Source organism: Oncorhynchus gorbuscha, linkage group LG22, assembly GCF_021184085.1.
Source record: "Oncorhynchus gorbuscha isolate QuinsamMale2020 ecotype Even-year linkage group LG22, OgorEven_v1.0, whole genome shotgun sequence".
Taxonomy (NCBI): Eukaryota; Metazoa; Chordata; class Actinopteri; order Salmoniformes; family Salmonidae; genus Oncorhynchus; species Oncorhynchus gorbuscha.
The window spans coordinates 34,197,364-34,220,278 of NC_060194.1; the positions used below are offsets into that span (position 1 = coordinate 34,197,364).

A 22,915-nucleotide genomic window follows, 5' to 3' on the forward strand; every position below is an offset into this window, starting at 1 on the left:
AAGCCCTCATCTAGAGTTTGGTTGTCATACCAATGCCTGGCAGACCACTCCCGACCCACAATACGGCACAGCCCTGAAAAGATTGGGATCCATCCTTCGAAAAGAGTACACAGTGCCATTTACAGAACAAAAGTAGATCAACGGCCAAATGCATTTCCATCGCCCTCACCTCAATTTGTATTACATATAGCCGTGTGTGTGTGTGTGTGTATATATATACACATACCTACACACACACACACACACACACAGTGGGGCAAAAAAGTATTTAGTCCGCCACCAATTGTGCAAGTTCTCCCACTTAAAAATATGAGGCCTGTAATTTTCATCATAGGTACACTTCAACTATGACAGACAAAATTAGGGGGAAAAAATCCAGAAAATCACATTGTAGGATTTTTTATGAATTTATTTGCAAATTATGGTGGAAAATAAGTATTTGGTCACCTACAAACAATAATTCTGGCTCCCACAGACCTGTAACAACTTCTTTAAGAGGCTCCTCTGTCCTCCACTCGTTACCTGTATTAATGGCACCTGTGAACTTGTTATCAGTATAAAAGACCTGTCCACAACATCAAACAGTCACACTCCAAACTCCACTATGGCCAAGACCAAAGAGCTGTCAAAGGACACCAGAAACAAAATTGTAGACCTGCACCAGGCTGGGAAGACTGAATCTGCAATAGGTAAGCAACTTGGTTTGAAGAAATCAACTGTGGGAGCAATTACTAGGAAATGGAAGACATACAAGACCACTGATAATCTCCCTCAATCTGGGGTTCCACACAAGATCTCACCCCGTGGGGTCAAAATGATCACAAGAACGGTGAGCAAAAATCCCAGAACCACACAGGGGGACCTAGTGAATGACCTGCAGAGAGCTGGGACCAAAGTAACAAAGCCTACCATCAGTAACACACTACGCCGCCAGGGAGTCAAATCCTGCAGTGCCAGACGTGGCCCCCTGCTTAAGCCAGTACATGTCCAGGCCCGTCTGAAGTTTGCTAGAGAGCATTTGGATGATCCAGAAGAAGATTGGGAGAATGTCATATGGTCAGATGAAACCAAAATATAACTTTTAGGTAAAAACTCAACTCGTCGTGTTGAGGACAAAGAATGCTGAGTTGCATCCAAAGAACACCATACCTACTGTGAAGCATGGGGGTGGAAACATCATGCTTTGGAGCTGTTTTTCTGCAAAGGGACCAGGACAACTGATCTGTGTAAAGGAAAGAATGAATGGGGCCATGTATTGTGAGATTGAGTGAAAACCTCCTTCCATCAGCAAGGGCATTGAAGATGAAACATGGCTGGGTCTTTCAGCATGACAATGATCCCAAACACACCGCCCAGGCAACAAAGGAGTGGCTTCGTAAGAAGCATTTCAAGGTCCTGGAGTGGCCTAGCCAGTCTCCAGATCTCAACCCCATAGAAAATCTTTGGAGGGAGTTGAAAGTCCATGTTGCTGGGCAACAGCCCCAAAACATCACTGCTCTAGAGGAGATCTGCATGGAGGAATGGGCCAAAATACCAGCAACAGTGTGAGAACCTTACGGAAAATGTTTGACCTCTGTCATTGCCAACAAAGGGTATATAACAAAGTATTGAGATAAACTTTTGTTATTGACCAAATACTTATTTTCCACCATAATTTGCAAATAAATTCATTATAAATCCTACAATGTGATTTTCTGGATTATTTTCCCCTCATTTTGTCTGTCATAGTTGAAGTACCTATGATGAAAATTACAGGCCTCATCTTTTTAAGTGGGAGAACTTGCACAATTGGTGGCTGCCTAAATACTTTTTTGCCCCACTGTATATATATTAAAAATCTGGTTTCTTATTTTCCATAATTAGCTATTAATATTTGTAGTAATGTAGGCAATTTATGCAAAGTATTTTACCTCTCACCATTACCAAAATTACATGATTGCAAAAAAGTACATTATTGCAAGCAATTATATTATTGTCCTTTCATTATTGAGCAAATCAAGGAGAATTTGGAATGGAGCCCGGAACCCAATTCCTCTAACACATACAGATCCCTCCAACACAATAAGCCAACCCCTGTACCCCAGGAGCAAAAAAGGAATGAATACTACCCACAATGCACCATGGTGATTGGAACCCCCCATGGCCATTGGCTCTTGGAGAAGCCCTGTGTGTGTGTGTGTTAGTTGGTAAGCTTTGAGTTACGCATTTGGACTGTTCCTGGTTCTATTGCCTTCATATGTCAGATAGTTTGCTCCACTGTGAAATTACTGAAAACACCAGCATTTAAATATTTTTTAAAGAAGTGAAGCTTTGCAGTAAAAATACACCATCATGGCTCAGATTCAGAAGTTAGAATAACAGCAATCTATATACGTCTAATGAGTCCATCCCATGGTGTCTCTGTCAATAAAATAACTAAAGCATTCATTGGGGCGGCAGGGTAGCCTAGTGGTTAGAGCGTTGGACTAGTAACCGGAAAGGTTGCGAGTTCAAACCCCCGAGCTGACAAGGTACAAATCTGTCGTTCTGCCCCTGAACAGGCAGTTAACCCACAGTTCCCAGGCCGTCATTGAAAATAAGAATGTGTTCTTAACTGACTTGCCTGGTTAAATAAAGGTAAAATAAAAATACACACAGTCAGGGTTCATGGCAATCTCTCCCCAGCAGTCCCATCTCTTCAAAAACTTGTGAGGAAAACTAGGATATTTATCCACTGAAATAAAGAACAATTAGATCAGAGCCTTTGAATTATTCATTAATCAGTGTCTGTGTGTATTTTAAAACAGGGTGGTGCTAGATTTTGGGTCCTGAGTGTAAAAATGTGTCTGCAATAGAGAGCTTATGCATAGACATGGTACACAGCGGCACCCTGTGGACGAATGTGTAATTGTCTAGTGGGACTTCCATGTAGGAAATTACAGATATGACAAATCCATATCTGATATGAAAGAATTGGACAGCAAGCAATACTGCCTTGATAGTCCAAGGACTCGATTATATACTGATCATGGACGTTCAGTGCGATTGAAATGTAAAAGCCATGTTGCCCTGGTCACGGAGAGTGCATTCAGTGAATGCTTCATGTCGGTTCACATCGTAAATTACCGTCACATTTCAATCCCGCTATAGCACTGAACTTCCGCAAAACGGATTGAATCAAACCATAAACTGAATTTTCACCATATGATTTTGCATGTTCCTAGAGACTAGGTGTCAATACAGGATTGGTCAATAGACTGGGACGGAGTCTATATGCTCATTACATTCCTGGTCAGATCACAAGATCACGGTCGTTTTCATTAGCGCACTCCGAAGCAAACATTTTTGGAATGGAAAAACAAGCGTTTCTTAACGTCTGATAGTCCATCCCCATTTTGCCCCGTTTGCTTTCGTTTCATCCTAGTGAAGAGACTGGGCTTTACTCCCAGTTGAAGTAAAACATGAGACCAGTCAGAAGTTTATGTATGTCTTGCTTTAAATCAGGATAAGAGAAGTATTTAAGGGGCTATGACAGTGACACATTGGCATTAAGACTTTGGGGGCTATAAACAAACCATATACAATAACCATATTGTCACATGAACACACTCCGAGGTTCAACCTTAACTCAAGAAAAAAGAAAAAACTAGCAAGCTCACCTTCAAACGATCTAACTGATAATGGTGAAGAACAAAGTAGAAGAAATGAAGGGTAATAGAGGATTAACAGTTAGTTGACATGTACATTTGTTCTGTGTCTTGGGATCATAAAAATGGCAAATCAACAACACCAGCACACAGAAAATGCCATTGGTAGTCAGGTGCAATGGCTAAATATACAACAGCCACCTCTTGACATTCACTTCCCTGTTACTGCATAGGCCAGGTCAGACCACAGGCAGGTCTCTCTGGAAGTTTAAGAGATATCCTGTAAATGAAAGGTTAAATAGATTGGATTGGACACCTCGACCTGAACAGGGATAGACTATGGAGTCTCTGCTGCTGTGGCAGAGTAAGAACTGGGGCTCCGCGTGTGTGTCAGAGATAGGGGTCCTGAAATGACGTAAGGGGCGGCGTGCCAATCATGCTGTCCAGAGTGTATTAATACTATGAACCCAGAATAGTCCGTACACACCGTCCCCATTAACTGTGTGTAGGTCATTCATACACTGTGCCAGGTCACCCTGAAATGATGAAAGTTTGTTCTAAGGGTGCCCACATGACTGAGTGAGTCAATACACTGAGCCAATTCAACCTGGCATTAATAACCTATGTGCCATTGTGTGTGTGGGAGTGTTAGTGGTCACCTGACCTCTGATCTTAATCTGGTTATACAACTAGCCCCATTAAAAGTCCTACCAACCCAGTTCTATAATAACAAATATAAGCTTTCCAGTGGCTGCACAGACATCGAGGGTTTCAGAAAGTGGCCAGTCCTTGAGTAAATGGCAAAGTTAGCAGTCTTTTCCACAGCTTCTTTTGGCAGTTCCTCTTGCAACCAGAGAACGCACACCAAGGCATCTGAAATCCATACAATCTGAGGTAAGTAGTGACTGCTTTTAATATTATTTGAGATCCTGTACATCAGGGGTACTCAAGTACTATTTTAGAAGGTCCGGTCATATAAATTTCCTCGGTTGCAAAGGTCCGGATAAATAGAAATATATCATCGTAGTAACAAACCCCCAACTCACAACCCACATTTGTCCATGTCTTGTGTGTTTATATGATACCAGTGGTTGAGGCTCGACAGATTCAAAACATGATAATAAATACATAATTTAGGGCCAGTTTCAAAATTATGGTCTTCGCGTCACCTTGCTTTCTGATGGTGCAATTGACCGCAACTTTCACGTCCTCTTTCCCAACCAACCAGAGCTCCATTACGTAAGCAGCCAATCAGAAAGGAGAAATGTGTCTGAGGGGGCGTGGTCAACACCACACAGACAAGAAGTGGGAGGCTAGACAGGATACGTTCACCCCTCTTTTGGTCAATTCTTTCCCCTCTCTGGCCGAGTTCTTTCCTCTTCAGCGCTACATTTCATTCTCTCCATCAGACCTCCATCTTCTTCAGCTGTTCGTAGGTAACAAAGAACTAAGGAGGAGTTAAGGACAAGGCACAGAAAGAGAGAAATAAAAAATAAAAACATCCTTCTCTGTGCAGGAGCTTTGCTAGGAACATAACACATCCCAAACACACCACGTCCACTCCACCCTGTAGACTTCCATTCCCGTTCCTAGCTCACCTCGGTGACCCCTGGTTACCCGTTCCTAGCTCACCTCGGTGACCCCTGGTTACCCGTTCCTAGCTCACCTCGGTGACCCCTGGTTACCCGTTCCTAGCTCACCTGGTTACAAGTTCCTAGCTCCCTTCTGTGATCCGCTGGTTACCCGTTCCTAGCTCCCTTCTGTGGTCCCCTGGTTACCTCAATGTAATAATCACATTACATGGCTGAGGTTTAGTTATAGCTGCTACCTCTGCCCAATCTATAGGCCCACTCTCCTAAAGGTTTATACTTGTTCTAATGCCATATCTGTAGATAATTAATTAGAATGTAAGTGTCACTGTTCAAAACATTTAATTTATACTCCGATGGAATGTCTGTAGACCGTCGGTTTCCTTGTTGCATAGACATGAAAAAAGTTAATGTCTGTGCGACTGTTGCAACATCCGTTGTGGTTACTGGGCTGCTACAGCAACAAGACCAAATCCACCTGTGATAAGACGGTGCATGAGTTGTAAAATTCTCAGATGACAATTTACTTTTATTCCGTGACTTTTTGTAAATAATGTTGGTGGATAATGAATAAAATAAAATAAAAGTAGGCTATTTGGAGGTCATGCAGAGGCTATCATTTTGGGTTTATACTCGTTCATGATGTCACAGAGACATCTGTCTACAGACCAACTGTAAAACCAGCCTCATCATGCCACAGGGAACAGATTTCTCTCCCCCTATTGTTCTCCCTCAAATCGTCATTCCCTTTCCCTCTCTCTTAATGCACCAAAGGGACCTGGCCACTCTCCAAACTTAAACCCTTCACATTTGTTTCTCTCCCCCCACCCCCTTCCTTACCCTCCATCTTCCTCACCACCATTCTGGCTCCTAGATCCCCGTTACCCTAGGTGAAACTGGATTGCTATTACAGCAGCTGTAATGTGTGTGCAACTGCATTACATAATTGCGTTAGCTGGCATTAGATTCACCCTCTGGCGCCATTGGAATGTCCAAACTAAGGTTGGGATCAATTCCATCAAAATTCCAGTCAATTTAGGAATTGCATTCCTATAAAGAAATTCCATGACCAACTCTACAGATGTATATTAAACTGGAATTGACCTCGACTCAGTGGTAGATAAACATACACAAATGAAAACATAAACACACTTCTGTGAGTAGGTGAAAGGATACGATGATGTTCCATGGACCGAGACGGAGCCAGTTGGGGAAAAAGCCTTTGTAGAGTGCCATGAAGCCCTCAGACCGCGACGTCTAAAGAGATAAAACGTTACACACACACAGCCCTGTACCAATCATTGCCCCGCATCTATGGGCTGTATTCATAATGCCAATTCTGTTGCAAACCGCTTCTAAAACAGAACGGGGAGGGACCTACCTGAATTTGTCCAATACATTCTGTTTTGCAGGTGTTTAGACTAATGATTACACCCCACCCCTGGTTCATATGGTGTGTACTCATCAAGGTTTCCGTTAGGAAAATGGACTTTCAGCATTTTTATTTACCGGACATTTCAGAAATACCAATATTAGCGGAGTAACGAACAGCAAAATCCCTAGTCTATGTCAATCTACTATCGCCCATAGTAGAAAAGTTCCCCTATTCTATTGGTCAGCATATTGTTCTGTGCGAGAAATAAATAGCCTATTCCAAAACAGACTCTGGGACAGTTATGGACAATAGATCCCAAACTTTACAACCAGTAGTCCTAGGTTACACCAAATAATAAATACATTCAAAAGCAATGAGACTGATGCAACAGATCAGATCTATTAGCTTAACATTTTGATATAATGTGAAGAAATAATCATTTAAGCACAGCAATGCGCACAAAGCAGTAAGCTACGCGCGAATGCTGGTTCCATAATGCAATTGGCAGAGAAACCCAGGTGCCAAAAGCGCACCACACATGCGAGTGGTTTCATGTAAAAGAGATTAAAATATCTTTAGAAATATGGGAGATCTAAAGATGAAACTAGCATGGGTTGCTAATATGACTAGGAATGAAGTTCGGCTATTTGACAATAAAATAAAAGTTGATTTGAAAACCAGTAGAACATGAGAGAAATAGGCTGGTTTTAATGGCATATGGAAGTCTCTATAAAATAATTTTGGCTAGGCAAGACAGGCCACATAATAATAAACTAATGAAAATAGACGTAAACCCAGAGCTCTATGTAACAAAATATGTTGCTGTTCATCCAGGAATATTAGGAGCACGGTGCGAATAGGAAAAAAAATCTGTTGTAATAAGGCTTCACTTTGTTTCGAGTGCCCTAGAGCAAAAGTGAGTGCAGAGTCGATAGCGTAAAGGCTGCACCATTACTACAGCAAAAATGGCTTGCTTCTAGCCCACCAGGTCAAATGATCTGAACCATATTACAGGAGCAACATTTTTATCTTCCTATAGCAGATCACATTTCCCATTCATAAACCATGTTTTGGGCCTTTATAAAATTATTTGCGGGCCGTTAACATGACTGAAGTGTAAACAAATGGTTCCATCATTGGCTAGCTAGCTAACAACCTAGTAACTTTACCTGTATATCCAAACATTTGGGGATACAGAAAGGAAAAGGGATAGCTTCTTCAGGAGATCAATCATAGCATTGAATGAACGCACAGTCATCACAAACCTGATTCTCATTTACAATGACGGCCTAACCCGGACGACACTGGGCCAATTGTGCGCCACCCTATTGGGACTCCCGTTCACGGCCGGTTGTGAGACAGCCCGGGATCGAACCAGGGTCTGTAGTGATGCCTCTAGCACTGAGATGCAGTGCCTTAGACCGCTGCGATAAGCATGACCATTCAAATGTATTTCCACCGACTGATATTTCCAGACTACATTACATTACAAAATAATGCTTTTAATGTGATGTGATCCCCCCAAGCCGGCTAACAGAAACCCTGGTGTTCCTACCTACCTGAAGTAAGCAGTCCAGTGTTCCCTGGTAGGTGACAGCTCCGTATGTCTGGTTCATCATGCGTGTGCGGACCACGTCTATGGGGTTAGAGGCCAGAGCCCCCGCCAGACCACACGCAAAACTGGACCTGGGAACCAGAGGGAAAGGGTCAGAAGTTCCCTAGTCTTACAGAGCCATATGTTGCTCTCTTGTGGAGAGAGAACAGAGTGGTGGGTGAGCATTGATGTCACTCACAAGAAGTGTGTGTAAATGTTGTCACCCATGTGACAATCCAGAATCAGGTGTTTCTTTGCGAGGTCATAGGCAGGAAGCTCCACCCCCACTACGATGGCTGCTCTCTGCGCTGTCAGAGACACACCCTGTGAGAGCAAGAGAGAGTGAGGGGGGTTAAAAGTGTGTGTGTGTGTGTGTGTGTGTGTGTCCATACACCTACCTTCCACAGCCCCCTGGTTCCTTCCTGTTGGTAGATGTTGATGAAGTTTCCCATCATGCTTCCCTGGATCACACTTCCCTGAGCCTGCATACGGATCTAGGAAAACCAGGAAGGAAAAACAGTTGGGATAAAAGTAATCTCAAATTAACAGAAAACCAGTATGCAGATGACAGGAGAGACTAGTGAGAGTTATCAGCACTGGATGACAATTTAACATGGCCTTCGGCGATCTGCCACAAAGAGTTAAGCTTAGGGGGAAACACTGCTGAGGTGTGTGTAGAGCCACAATGTTAAGGTGCCAAGGGTTCACCAGCTGTCCTCATCTGCATTCTGACCCACTGTGTTCTGCATTCTGGCCTACTTAAAGCCTTGCCAATGCTCTTAAGACCAAACAAATGATAACAATAACAATGTGTTAATGTGTTGAATGCAGATCAGTCTCATCCAACTTAAAGGGAAATATAAACCTGCCTGCATACCTGGTTGAGTGGTGTGTGTATGTCCAGAGAGTTATTTAAGTGTGTGAATAAAGCTAAGCACTTGACCAACGACGACCCCCCCCAAACACACACACACAACCTTTGAAAACACACTGTTCTAACTTTCAGCCAACCAATTAAATCCTAAAAACACACATACGCCCACATGATATGGCTATTTCTGGTGGGCAGGAGTCTGGAAATATCTCAGTGACCCCCCTCCCATACACACTTCAACCCCCACCTCCCCCCCCAGACACAACCCTGTACCCATAGAATTAATGTAGGAACTTTATTTAGAAACATCAAGTACTTTCGCCCCCTCACACACCCTCCAATCCATTAAAACCTCTTAAGGATCTGACCCTTTTTTTCATTTTCCGCTTAAAATGACATTTAAATGATATTGTTTGAAAGAAAACACTTTGAAGTTTGTGGAAATATTAAATGAATGTAGGAGAAAATAACACATTAGATCTGTTAAAAGAAAGTAAAAAAACGAGGTTTTTTTTGTACCATCATCTTTGAAATGCAAGAGAAAGTATTTGCACTTGGGAGTATGGCTAGACGGTACACTGTCCTTCTCTTGGTACATATTTAGCTGCAGGCTAAAGTTAAATCTAGACTTTTTCTCTATCGTAATCACTCCTCGTTCACCCCAGCTGCCAAACTAACCCTGATTCAGATGACCATCCTACCCATGCTAGAACACAAAGACATTTATAGATCGGCAGATAAGGGTGCTATCGAGCAGCTAGATGTTCTTTACCAGTCGGTCATCAGACTTGCCACAAATGCTCTTTAATGGACACTTCACCACACTCTATACTCCTCTGTAAAACTGGTCATCTCTGTATACCTGTTGCAAGACTCACTGGTTGATGCTTATTTATAAAACCATTTTAGGCCTCACCCCCCCCCCCCTCCCCCATCTGAGATATCTACTGCAGCTGTTACCGTGTTGTGTCGCTAACATGCTGTGTTGTCATCTTAGGTCTCCATGTAATGTTGTCTCTTGTCGTGGTGTTTTGTCCTATAATTTATATTTAAAAATATATATTATTAATCCCAGCCCCCATCCCCTTTTGGTAGGCCGTCAATGTAAATAAGAATTTGTTCTTAACTGACTTTCCTAGTTAAATAAAAAGTTAAATAAAATAAATGTATTATTCCAGCCCAGGAACAATTTAGATTTTGGACACTAGATGGCAACAGTGTGCACGCAAAATTTTAGACTGATCCAATGGACCATTGGATAATTGTTCAAAATGTTGTATTAAGACTGCCCAAATGTGCCTAATTGGTTAATTAATACATTTAAGTTCATAACTGTGCACCCTGCTCAAACAATAGAATGGCATTATTTCACTGTAATACGTACTTGTAAATTGGACATTGCCGTTAGATTAACAAGAATTGAAGCTTTCTACCCATATCAGATATGTCTATGTCCCGAGATGTTTTTTGTTACTTACAACCTCATGCTAATCACATTAGCCTATGTTAGCTCAACCATCCCGCGGGAGGGGGAACACCGATCCCGTATTAATGTAGAAAACCCCTAGCATTCAGGCTGAGCTGGATTAGGCAGGCCCAGAGAGGATCACTGCTTATGCTCTGAGACAAAGAAACCGTGCCAAAATGCTGTATTTTGTTCAGATCAACCCTGCCGGTCTCTGTTGGCTTCTAATACCCAGGAAACTACTGACAACGTTTACAAGTGTGTGTGTGTGTGTGTCTCTCTCATTACCTTCAGTACATCCGTTGGGTTGGCGATGGACGAGGAGATGACTCCAGACAGAACACCACACAGGACGTTGGTCAACAATGTCTCATCTGAGAAAGAGAGGAGAAATTCAATTCAGGCTAGTCTTTGTACATTGAATTATAGTTCCTCTAAGTCTCACCCGCGCACACACTACCTCTATGATGTGTGTGTCTGTGTTACAATAGCGTATAATGGAGATATTATTCTCAGCAGAAACTGGGTCACACACATTAACTTGACCTACAACCTGCACACAGCTTGGGGTAGGTAAGCTCGTAGCATGTTCTGGGCCTAGCACATAAGGAGCTTTGCTGTCCTGTGGAATATATGCCCCAGAAGGCATCTCATAGCTCCTACCTACTCTTCTTTTCTCATACCTAGTCTTAGGGCTGGGATATACATTTTAATAAATAAATTCATTTGATATATGTTTTTGCGTGTTATTCCAAATGCCTGTATAACAGAATGAAGTAACTTTTCTGAACATGCATGTCTGCTTGTTCTCATGTTGTATGTTTAGTCTTGTCTCCTTCGCGCCTTCTGTGCACCTTCCCATTTACACCAGAGATCTGTATATAATGATGAGATGCACGTCTCCGCCCTAACAATGGGAGTCCTTGTCCCAAAGACAGGAGAAGCAGTTGGAAAAAAACGTAGGTCCAAAATAAGCCCATTGGAAATCGTCCTCGTCCTCTGTTAACACACACTAAGCCCCTCCATGTCTCTCACGCTAACAAAGTTGAGAGATCACGTCTTTATCTGACAAGTGGTTTCAACTAGCTATTTAGTCCAAAAATTAATAAATAAAGTCTCAGGGGAGAAGGTGACTTTTCTAAAGATATCCTTTTCAAATGTCTCAACTACTCAAAGTGCACGCAGAGCAGAACCTACTGAAACGTGAGTATCAATGAACATTGACAAACTGGAAATACATTTTCCAGAATCACTCGGGACATTGCAGTATCACTAGCAGCAATTTAGCCAAAGACTTAAACTTGCTGTCTAGTCTGTTTTATAAATGTGCAATAAGCATAAAACACAATTATATATCGAATTGGCAACTCGTCATTCTGAGAAATAAGATTGTTCAGATGCTTTTTCAAACAGAACATTGTGTTCATAACAAATCAACTGTTCAACCTTGTTAGTTAGCAAATAGATTGAAGTTTGCTAAACTTGAAATGCAGTATAAAGATTAGCTGGCTAATCACTAGCACGTGGCCTTGAGAGATTGATGAAACGTGTTAATTTTCTATAGCCTAATACAAGTTAGTTATTATTAGTGGATATCCATTATGCCTGGGTAGGGCATTTTCATAGACTTGAAAGCCAGATCAGTGATTAGTGTGTCCCCCCCCCAAAAAAAATAGAGGTTAAACTGTTTTCATAAAATAATGAGTGGGTCTTATGGTTGTGTAAGGCTTATATTTATCGTAGGTATAACTTCACACGCCCGGAATTCATTCGATTATTGCTGTTTGAAATGCACTTTGACCTTTAATTTTAAAACTCTTATTTACATTGATACATATACAGTGGGGCAAAAAAAGTATTTAGTCAGCCACCAATTGTGCAAGTTCTCCCACTTAAAAAGATGAGAGGCCTGTAATTTTCATCACAGGTACACTTCAAATATGACAGACAAAATTAGAAAAAAATGAATCCAGAAAAACACATTGAAGGATTTTTAATGCATTTATTTGCAAATTATGGTGGATAATAAGTATTTGGTCACCTACAAACAAGCAAGAATTCTGGCTCTCACAGACCTGTAACTTCTTTAAGAGGCTCCTCTGTCCTCCATTCGTTACCTGTATTAATGGCACCCGTTTGAACTTGTTATCAGTATAAAAGACACCTGTCCACAACCTCAAACAGTCACACTCCAAACTCCACTATGGCCAAGACCAAAGAGCTGTCAAAGGACACCAGAAACAAAATTGTAGACCTGCACTAGGCTGGGAAGACTGAATCTGCAATAGGTAAGCAGCTTGGTTTGAAGAAATCAACTGTGGGAGCAATTATTAGGAAATGGAAGACATACAAGACCACGGATAATCTCCCTAGATCTGGGGCTCCACGCAAGATCTCACCCCGTGGGGTCAAAATGATCACAAGAACAGTGAGCAAAAATCCCAGAACCACACGGGGGACCTAGTGAATGACCTGCAGAGAGCTGGGGCCAAAGTAACAAAGCCTACCATCAGTAACACACTACGCCGCCAGGGACTCAAATCCTGCAGTGCCAGACGTGTCCCCCTGCTTAAGCCAGTACATGTCCAGGCCCGTCTGAAGTTTGCTAGAGAGCATTTGGATGATCCAGAAGAAGATTGGGAGAATGTCATATGGTCAGATGAAACCAAAATATAACTTTTTAGTAAAAACTCAACTCGTCGTGTTTGGAGGACAAAGAATGCTGAGTTGCGTCCAAAGAACACCATACCTACTGTGAAGCAAGGGGGTGGAAATATCATGCTTTGGGGCTGTTTTTCTGCAAAGGGAACAGGACGAATGATCTGTGTAAAGGAAAGAATGAATGGGGCCATGTATCATGAGATTTTGAGTGAAAACCTCCTTCCATCAGCAAGGGCATTGAAGATGAAACGTGGCTGGGTCTTTCAGCATGACAATGATCCCGAACACACCGCCCAGGCAACGAAGGAGTGGCTTCGTAAGAAGCATTTCAAGGTCCTGGAGTGGCCTAGCCAGTCTCCAGATCTCAACCCCATAGAAAATCTTTGGAGGGAGTTGAAAGTCCATGTTGCTGGGCAACAGCCCCAAAACATCACTGCTCTAGAGGAGATCTGCACGGAGGAATGGGCCAAAATACCAGTAACAGTGTGTGAAAACCTTGTGAAGACTTACAGAAAACATTTGACCTCTGTCATTGTCAACAAAGGGTATATAACAAAGTATTGGGATAAGTATTTGGTCAATAATAAACATTTATTTGCAAATAAATTCATTAAAAATCCTACAATGTGATTATCAGGATTTTCTCTCATTTTGTCTGTCATAGTTGAAGTGTACCTATGATGAAAATTACAGGCCTCTCTCATCTTTTTAAGTGGGAGAACTTGCACAATTGTTGGCTGACTAAATACTTTTTTGCCCCACTGTATACACACTTTATAGCTATAGCATGTGCACATCGCAATGAAAGTGACTGGGAGATGTATACATACACTGTACCAGCCAAAAGTTTGAAACACCTACTCATTAATTTTTACTATTTTCTATATTGTAGAAGAATTGTGAAGACATCAAAACTATGAAATAACACATATGGAATCATGTAGTTACCAGAAAAGTTCAATCAAATAGCATTTTATATTCTTCAAATATATAACTTCTCAGCACGTGGGAACTCCTTAAAGACGGTTGGAAAAGCATTCCACATGAAGCTGGTTGAGAGAAGGCCAAGAGTGTGCAAAGCTGTCATCAAGGCAATGGGTGGCTACATTGAAGAATCTAAAATATACTTTGATTTGTTGAACCCTTTTTTGGTTACTGCATGATTCCATGTGTTATTTCATAGTTTTGATGTCTCCACTATTATTCTACAATGTAGAAAATAGTAAAAAATAAAACACCTTGAATGAGCAGGTGTGTCCAACCTTTTGACTAGTACTGTATGTTAAGTTTCCCTATATTTCTGTTGTTAGTGAGCCTGCGCAAGAATCTCACTTTGATGGACCTGGCCTGAGTGTAATGGCAACGATGTACTGTGGTAGGTAACGTTGTTAAACTGGAACCTAGTCGTTGTGTAATTTTGAGTTAACACTGTGTGAGGATATAGATGTAGATATATCCAAATCAGTGTTCATTGCAATGCACACACACACACACCCTACAGACAGATTTAGGACACATGTAACAAGGTGAATAAATAGCTATGAGATCTAAAACCCTGATGTGTGTGCGTTCTCTTACCTTCTGGCCTGTCCACCAGTAGTCTTTTGAAGCTCTGGTATGTGCCAATCTTTATGGTCCCATAGGATGCCTGGCGCAACATTGCAGGGGCGAGACTGCAACACAGAAACACACAACGCGTGAGTATGACATAAATAAAACAGGCTTAACAGTTCAAATCTAGGGGTCATGGGAGAAACTGGGGGTGTCCTAATATGACAATGTGGTCATGGGAGAATTTCAAAAATCCAGAAAAAAAGGTACCAGTCAAAAGTTGACACACCCACTCATTCCAGGATTTTTCTTTATTTTGAATAATAGTGAAGACATCAAAACTATGAAATAACACATATGGAATCATGTAGTAACCAAACAAGTGTTAAACAAATCAAAATATATTTTATATTTGAGATTTTTCAAAGTAGCCTCCCTTTGCCTTGATGACAGCTTTGCACATATGGCATTCTCTCAACCAGCTTCACCTGGAATGCTTTTCCAACAGACTTGAAGGAGTTCCCACATATGCTGAGCAGTTATATTTGAAGAATATAAAATTTATTTTTTATTTAACATTTCTGGTAAATACATGATTCCATACATGCTTTTCCTTTACTCTGCGGTCTGACTCATCCCAAACCATCTCAATTGGGTTTATGTCCAGTGATTGTGGAGGCCAGGTCATCTTGATGTAACGGCACAGGGGATGCTGCGTGGCTATATTCCATTGGATCGAATGGTGGAGGCGTTTTGCACAGATGGGGCTCCATCTATGGCGGGATGGCCTCTGCACTCTAGTTATGAATGTGTCTCTCTCTGCCATATGGACGCATTGTATGTTACACCGGGAGCAACTGGCGGCAAAGGAGCGGAGCACAGAACTCAGAGCTATACTGCAGCAGGTAACTAAGACTAAACTACATCAAGCCACATTCCCTGCACACACACCTGTTCACAAAACTAAGTGGAGATATGGAATCAGAGCAGGACAATGTTCCATTTCACTCTGAGGCGATGTATTTGAAATATTTTCTCACATTCAGAGAGGAACTGTTCACAATTAATGTAAAAACAAATAAAGGTTAAAAAGTTGACTTTGTGTAATAAAAATACATTTGTCTCCTTGCATATGTAACATACATGTTTGGGAAACTGAACGTAAGCACACAGGGGAAATATAAAACATTCTACAGATGAGTGACCGAATCAGTGGATTCAGAGGAAATAATTCTTATTGGAGAGTCTTTCAAAAGCGAACCATGCCCACTTCCCTCAGCTGTGCATGTTTCAAACAGAAAACAGCATCAGTAAGTGTCATACAAACACACACATAATGACTGCTCACCTCCAACGCTTAGAAGAGCACATTGGGACCTACTTCCCAATCCGTTTTATTTTGATCCTGGATCTGTTGATTGAGCTGTCATGTGACCAAATTCACAGGTCACTAAGGAGGACTTTTGGTTCTGACTCAAAGGGAATACCAAAGATCTTTATAACTAAACCAAGATCAACCACAGCCTGTCATTTTGAATGGGAACCAATTAGTCAGTGAACAGAACAAGCAAGGAGGTGGGCAGTGCCAGCACGAGCTAGCGCAATCCTATTGGCACATCCATTTGTATATTTCCTTTAGGGAATGCCTACTCTGAAGTGCACGTGTGCAATAACTCAATATACATTTGCACTCCTAAACACAATTTAAAAAAAACTTTGGCAGAAAGTAAAGTCTACAAAAATGTTGCCACTATGTTCGTAAAATATTATAGTTTGGGAACAGAAAATTGTACTGAGACCAAATGTTTCACCAATGAGAAATGTAGCAGAATGTTGGCCAAAATCCATGTCGTTCATATTTGGAAGTGAGTGGAAACACCAAGCAGCTGCTTCACATTTATACAACCACCTGTGGAAATATGTTGCCATCTCCCTCTGAGCATTAATACGGCATTTAAGACAACTGGGAACTTGTCAAAAATTAGCTCCAACTGGGAAAAAAATATTTTAACCGGTCAGCCAACTTGGAATTCCAACTCAGGAACCTTTCTAGAGCTCTGACTTTCCGACCTGAAAGGTCACGGTCGTCCTGATTTCACCTCGTATTTTTCCCCCAGCATCATCAGTGCTCTTGTCTTCATTAAAATATCGATTCAGGTTGGATGTGGCAGCTGAGATACGCACTGTCGACCAATTCCCCTGACTTTGAGAAGTGCTGACTCAACATGCATCAAGAACACCCATCTCATTAGTGATGGTGAGATAAAACAGACTACTTTGCAATTGACTATCACATTAAAACGATGCGATGGTGAATTGAGAAAAACAAATCCCAAATACTGTTAGAATGTTTTTCAATTGACTGCCATAGCACCAAGTAAAAAAGTTAACATTGGCTGTTAACCTCTCCGAGCACGGAACCCGGTAGCGGGCTGAAATTCCACAACATACGGTGATCGTTACATAAATAGTCATATTAAACAGTCATGAAAATACAAGTGTCTCACATGTATAGAAAGTCTAGAATCTTGCTAATCCAACTCAGTTGTCAGATTTAAAAAAGGATTTACTGTGAAAGAATACGATGCGATTATCTGAGTATAGAGCCCCATAAAAAATATAAAAAATTCAACCGGCACAGGCGTAACAAAATCTCATGCTGCATTAAAATAAATAGTTTACCTGTGTTTGCAATCCCAATGCTCATTGTTACACAATGAATGATCTTTTGTTTGATAAAATCCGTTTTTATAGCCTAACACGAAACATTTTGGGAACCGCTTGTGTTGTGAATTCCGTCTCATTCCATTTTCGACGACACATTCCAGGTAAATAACCCATACAGAACGTGACTTTTCCAGTCATGTTTGGTTTCATTACAATCAACTAGTTTGTTTGTAACACAACCAAACCTGATGGGCCATTTCGCGGGACGTATTGACTGAAAGATACTGATTTGAAGACAACAAGTAATGACATCACTGTGAACCAATGATATGACCACTGTTTTGTTGATTGACTGTATTTTAACCCAATGAACACTGATCGTCTTGAAATCTAGCTGGGTAGATAGCCAATGAGCTGAGGTAAACGGCAGTATGCAATGGTTGTGTGTTGGAAGATCAACCCATGTCGTAAACTCCGGCGTAAAGAGAGTCATTCGCTATTGAAGTTATTGCGGAAGGAGCTACGCATTTTAGGCACAGCGTTGTTTTGGTAAACGTTCAGATTCAACTGTTTATATATCAATCAGTGTGGCGACTAAGTCAGGGAAAGCTAAATCTAAGTCTAGATATACAGATGTACACACAATTTTAGAAGAAATTGATCGGAAAAGTGAGAGAGTGTTGTAGGACAATTCATTTAGCGATTCCCAAGTGGAGGAATATTTTTTTGAACAGAGAGGACACCATTGTAGCCACTGTGTATAATCTGTAACGTGCCTGCAGAAGAGGAACAATGTCACCGTTTTTGCCCTAGGACCATGCGTCAGGACTACCTGGCATGATGACTCCTTGCTGTCCCTAGTCCACCTGGCCTTGCTGCTGTTCCAGTTAACTGTTCTGCCTGTGGCTATGGAACCCTAAACTGTTCATATTTACTCTTGAGGTGCAGTCCTGTTGCACCCTCTACAACCACTGTGATCTCCACCTGGCACAGCCAGAAGAGGACTGGCCACCCCTCATAGCCTGGTTCCTCTCTAGGTTTTGTCCTTTCTAGGGAGTTTTTCCTAGCCACCGTGCTTCTACACCTGCATTGGTTGCTGTTTGGGGTTTTAGGCTGGGTTTCTGTACAGCACCGAGATATTAGCTGATGTACGAAGGGCTTTATAAATAAATTTGATTTGAGAGGACTGAGGGTCTTCCAAATATTGAAAGTGCGTAAATAGTTACCCATATTTTTTTCTCCATTTTTGGGAGAGTGTGTTAGAATACCATTTTGGCATTTTGTATATAGTTATTCCATTCAAAATGTATAACTTCACCAATTTGGCCACTTGGGTACATTTGGGCTACTTGTGTGGGACACCTGAGTGACTTCATGATAAATGTCATGTAGCACACTCATTTTGGAAGTTACCATTCTGAAACTTTGAAGAAGTACTGTTGCCCTCATATTTGTCACTGAAATTGTCCCCATCATCCTATCTGAATGTTTGTTTTATCTTGTTCAGTATGGTTTTATTCATTGTATTATCTAAACCAGATCTATTGTGTTATATTCTCCTACATTCAATTCACATTTACACTAACCAAGAATATGCATATCCTTGCTTCTGGGCCAGAGCTACAGGCAGTTAGATTTGGGTATGTCTTCAGGCAGAAATTGAAAAAAGTAGGGGGGGGGGGGGGGGGGTAGCTCTAAGAGGTTTCAATTACAATTTTTTTCACATGGTTGGGGTCATGAGAATTTCCAGAGTTCCAGAACAAAATGTGGTCTTTGGCCAAAAAAGTTTAGGAACCCCTAATTTATTGGAAACTTCGCTGGCATGTGTAGCAACACACGGATGATCACATAGCTCGGTATTTCTTGACTAGCAGGTTTGATGGAGACAGATTAAGACAAATACTTTACGAAGAACAAATTTCAATGGTGAATCTGAATTGAACATGCATTTTATTCTAGAACTAGGCTTAATCTGTGCTAATTTTGTGCAAAACGCAGAAAAGGACTTCAATCAAAATGGAATCATCATCATAAAACTGGTCAACACTCACCCTGAATAAAGTGCACTTATTCCCTCCTCTCTGCATATTCTGCCGATGGCGTGCAACATTCCCCGGTATCGAATCTCTCTGTACTTGCTGTCGCCCACTTGGCCTTGAACTTGCAGCCGCGTCTTGGTCAAATCTATAGGAAATGTACCTACACAACGGATAGAAAGACATCAATTGAGAAACAATGACAGTAAATGAATGTTAATCCACCTCAAACACCTATGTGTAGTAAACAATGAATAAATAAAAACTCACCGCATTCTGCAGTGACGGATGCCAGACCGCCGAAAACGAAAGGTTTCCAGTTGAAGTTGGACATTTGGATAGACGCTGTAGTTATTCCAGTAGACAGAAAGTATACCGGTGTGTGGTGGTTGCAATATATGTGGTAAGCACACTATTAGTGACAGCTGGAGAGACTAATAAATAAACCGGTAAAAAGGTTGCTGTCGCACACTTATTCAGTTCCCTCTCTCTTTTCAGTAGTGGAGCACATTGCGTCGCCACTCCCACCTGCTCTTTCTATAACCCCTCCCACAGCTGTTGCCATAGCAGCAGTGGATCAGGGTTGCGCGCGCCGCCACGATCACAGTTTGCTCACTGATCCAGATACAGTTTTAGTTTTTGTTGTTGCTGCTTTAAGAATAATATCCTGCAATTATACACATTTTGCCACGAGGCAGAGAGAAAACGTGTAAGAGCTGTTTGTAATGACACACTCAACGCCAACAAAACAAAGGAGATGATCGTGGACTTCAGGAAACAGCAGAGGGAGTACCCCCCTATCCACATCGACGGGACAGTAGTGGAGAGGGTAGTAAGTTTTAAGTTCCTCGGTGTACACATCACGGACAAACTGAATTGGTCCACCCACACAGACAGTGAGGTGAAGAAGGCGCAGCAGCACCTCTTCAACCTCAGGAGTCTGAAGAAATTAGGCTTGTCACCAAAAGCACTCAAACTTTTCACAGATGCACAATTGAGAGCATCCTGTCGGGCTGTATAACCGCCTGGTACGGCAACTGCTCCGCCCACAACCGTAAGGCTCTCCAGAGGGTAGTGAGGTCTGCACAACGCATCACCGGGGGCAAACTACCTGCCCTCCAGGACACCTACACAACCCGATGTCACAGGAAGGCCATAAAGATCATCAAGGACAACAACCACCCGAGCCACTGCCTGTTCACCCCACTATCATCCAGAAGGCGAGGTCAGTACAGGTGCATCAAAGCAGGAACCGAGAGACTGAAAAACAGCTTCTATCTCAAGGCCATCAGACTGTTAAACAGCCACCATTAACATTGAGTGGCTGCTGCCAACATACTGACTCAACTCCAGCCACTTTAATAATGGAAAAATGTATGTAAAAATGTATCATTAGCCACTTTAAACAATGCCACTTAATATAATGTTTACATACCCTACATTACTCATCTCATATGTATATACTGTACTCGATAACATCTACTGCATCTTGCCTATGCCATTCTGTACCATCACTCATTCATATATTTTTATGTACATATTCTTCATCCCATTACACTTGTGTGTATAAGGTAGTTTTTGTGAAATGGTTAGGTTAGATTACTCGTTGGTTATCACTGCATTGTCGGAACTAGAAGCACAAGCATTTCGCTACACTCGCAATAACATCTGCTAACCATGTGTATGTGACAAATAAAATTTGATTTGATTTGAAATAATCAAAGCTTGATGATGAGTTGGTTATACCTACACGTACGCTACGGTCACAAGATGCAGGCCTCCAACTGTCCAACTGCTTTCTCCTATAGAGCTCAATTTTTATGGACTGGTCTGCCTACCCATGTGAGAGACGCAGACTTGGTCTCAACCTTTAAGTCTTTATTGAAGACTCATCTCTTCAGTAGGTCCTATGATTGAGTGCAGTCTGGCCCAGGAGTGTGAAGGTGAACGGAAAGGCACTGGAGCAATGAACCGCCCTTGCTGTCTCTGCCTGGCAGGTTCCCCTCTCTCCACTGGGATACTCTGCCTTTAAATATTTACAAGAGTCAATGTCTCACAATAAAACACATTCCCAATAACTACAGTCCCTTGTGAAAGTCATGCACATCCCTTGCACAGTCTTCACATTTTTGCTGCCTTAAAATAAAATCTAAATGGGTTACATTTGTTTTTTTCCTACAGATCTACACAACCAAATTATAGACCAAAAAAAAGATGATGTTTTGATTGCGTATTTCTTCTCACCCCAGAATTAATATTTGGTGGAAGCACCTTTGTCACGCCTACTCCTGCTCCCTCCCTCCGGTGCTCAACCTCACCGGTCTACTAACCACCAGCTCTGGCAACTATGATTATGCACTCCTGCTCCCCATCATTATGCACACCTGCTCCCCATCATTATGCACACCTGCTCATCATTATCTCTGCGCTTACTCCCCCTTTATTTAGCCCCCAGTAGACATCTGCCATAGACGTGTGTACAGGTGGCAGGGAAGTCAGGTGCAGTTGTGACAGTACTCCCTCCCTCCTGATGCGCGGCTCCAGCTGCACGTCGACACCGGCCTCGGGGACGACCCGGAGGACGAGGCGCAGGGAGATCCGGATGGATCCGGATGGAGACGGTGGAATTCTCGCAGCAGGGAAGGATCTAACACGTCCTCCACCGGAACCCAGCATCTCTCCTCCGGACCGTACCCCTCCCAGTCCACGAGGTACTGAAGGCCCCTCGCCCAACGTCTCGAATCCAGGATGGATCGAACGGAGTACGCTGGGCCCCCCTCGATGTCCAGAGGGGGTGGAGGAACCTCACGCACCTCAGCCTCCTGGAGCGGGCCAGCCACCACCGGCCTGATGAGAGACACATGGAACGAGGGGTTAATGCAGTAATTGGGGGGAAGCTGTAACCTATAACATACCTCGTTCACTCTCCTCAGGACCTTAAATGGCCCCACAAACCGCGGACCCAGCTTCCGGCAGGGCAGGCGGAGGGGTAGGTTAATACCCTAATACACATTGAAAGGGAGAAAGGTTAGTGGAGGAGTGGCGGAGCAAGTTCTGGGCCATCTCTACCCAGGGCATGAACGCCGCCCACTCCCCCGGCCGGTCCTGGCAATAAGACCTCAAAAACCTACCCACATCCTGGTTAACTCTCTCCAGCTGCCCATTACTCTCGGGGTGAAAACCTGAGGTAAGGCTAACGAGACCCTTAGACGTTCCATGAATGCCTTCCAGACCCTTGACGTGAACTGTGGACCCCGAACAGACACTATATCCTCAGGCACCCCATAGTGCCGGAAGACGTGTGCAAACAGAGCCTCCACAGTTTGTAGGGTCGTAAGGAGACAGGGCAAATGGAGGAGACGACAGGACAGAAAAACGATACACAACGACCAGGATAGTGGCGTTACCCTGTGAAGGTGGAAGATCGGTTAGGAAATCCACCGACAGGTGCGACCACGGCCGTTGTGGAACGGGTAA

At 42.5% G+C, this 22,915-nt stretch overlaps 1 protein-coding gene across 1 annotated transcript; it reads right to left on the minus strand.

The window, feature by feature from the left end:
- Positions 1-3,453: 3,453 nt before the first annotated feature.
- On the minus strand, positions 3,454-19,969 carry LOC124010139 (kidney mitochondrial carrier protein 1-like). The gene is made up of 9 exons (XM_046322504.1): positions 19,709-19,969; positions 19,454-19,601; positions 14,763-14,857; positions 10,812-10,897; positions 8,583-8,678; positions 8,384-8,508; positions 8,150-8,276; positions 6,392-6,472; positions 3,454-5,073 (listed from the first exon to the last, which is right to left on the minus strand). Exons 1-9 carry the CDS (start codon positions 19,770-19,772, stop codon positions 5,032-5,034), a joined length of 864 nt encoding a protein of 287 aa, XP_046178460.1. The 5' UTR covers positions 19,773-19,969; the 3' UTR covers positions 3,454-5,031.
- Between the last annotated feature and the right edge of the window lie 2,946 nt (positions 19,970-22,915).

Excerpts from the sequence above, each read along its gene's own strand:
- LOC124010139 (XM_046322504.1), bottom strand. The coding sequence starts at position 19,772 with ATGTCCAACTTCAACTGGAAACCTTTCGTTTTCGGCGGTCTGGCATCC. Across the intron at positions 10,898-14,762 it reads ACTGGTGGACAGGCCAGAAG|ATGAGACATTGTTGACCAAC; the intron begins GTAAGAGAACGC and ends TCTCTTTCTCAG. Across the intron at positions 8,679-10,811 it reads ACCCAACGGATGTACTGAAG|ATCCGTATGCAGGCTCAGGG; the intron begins GTAATGAGAGAG and ends TGGTTTTCCTAG.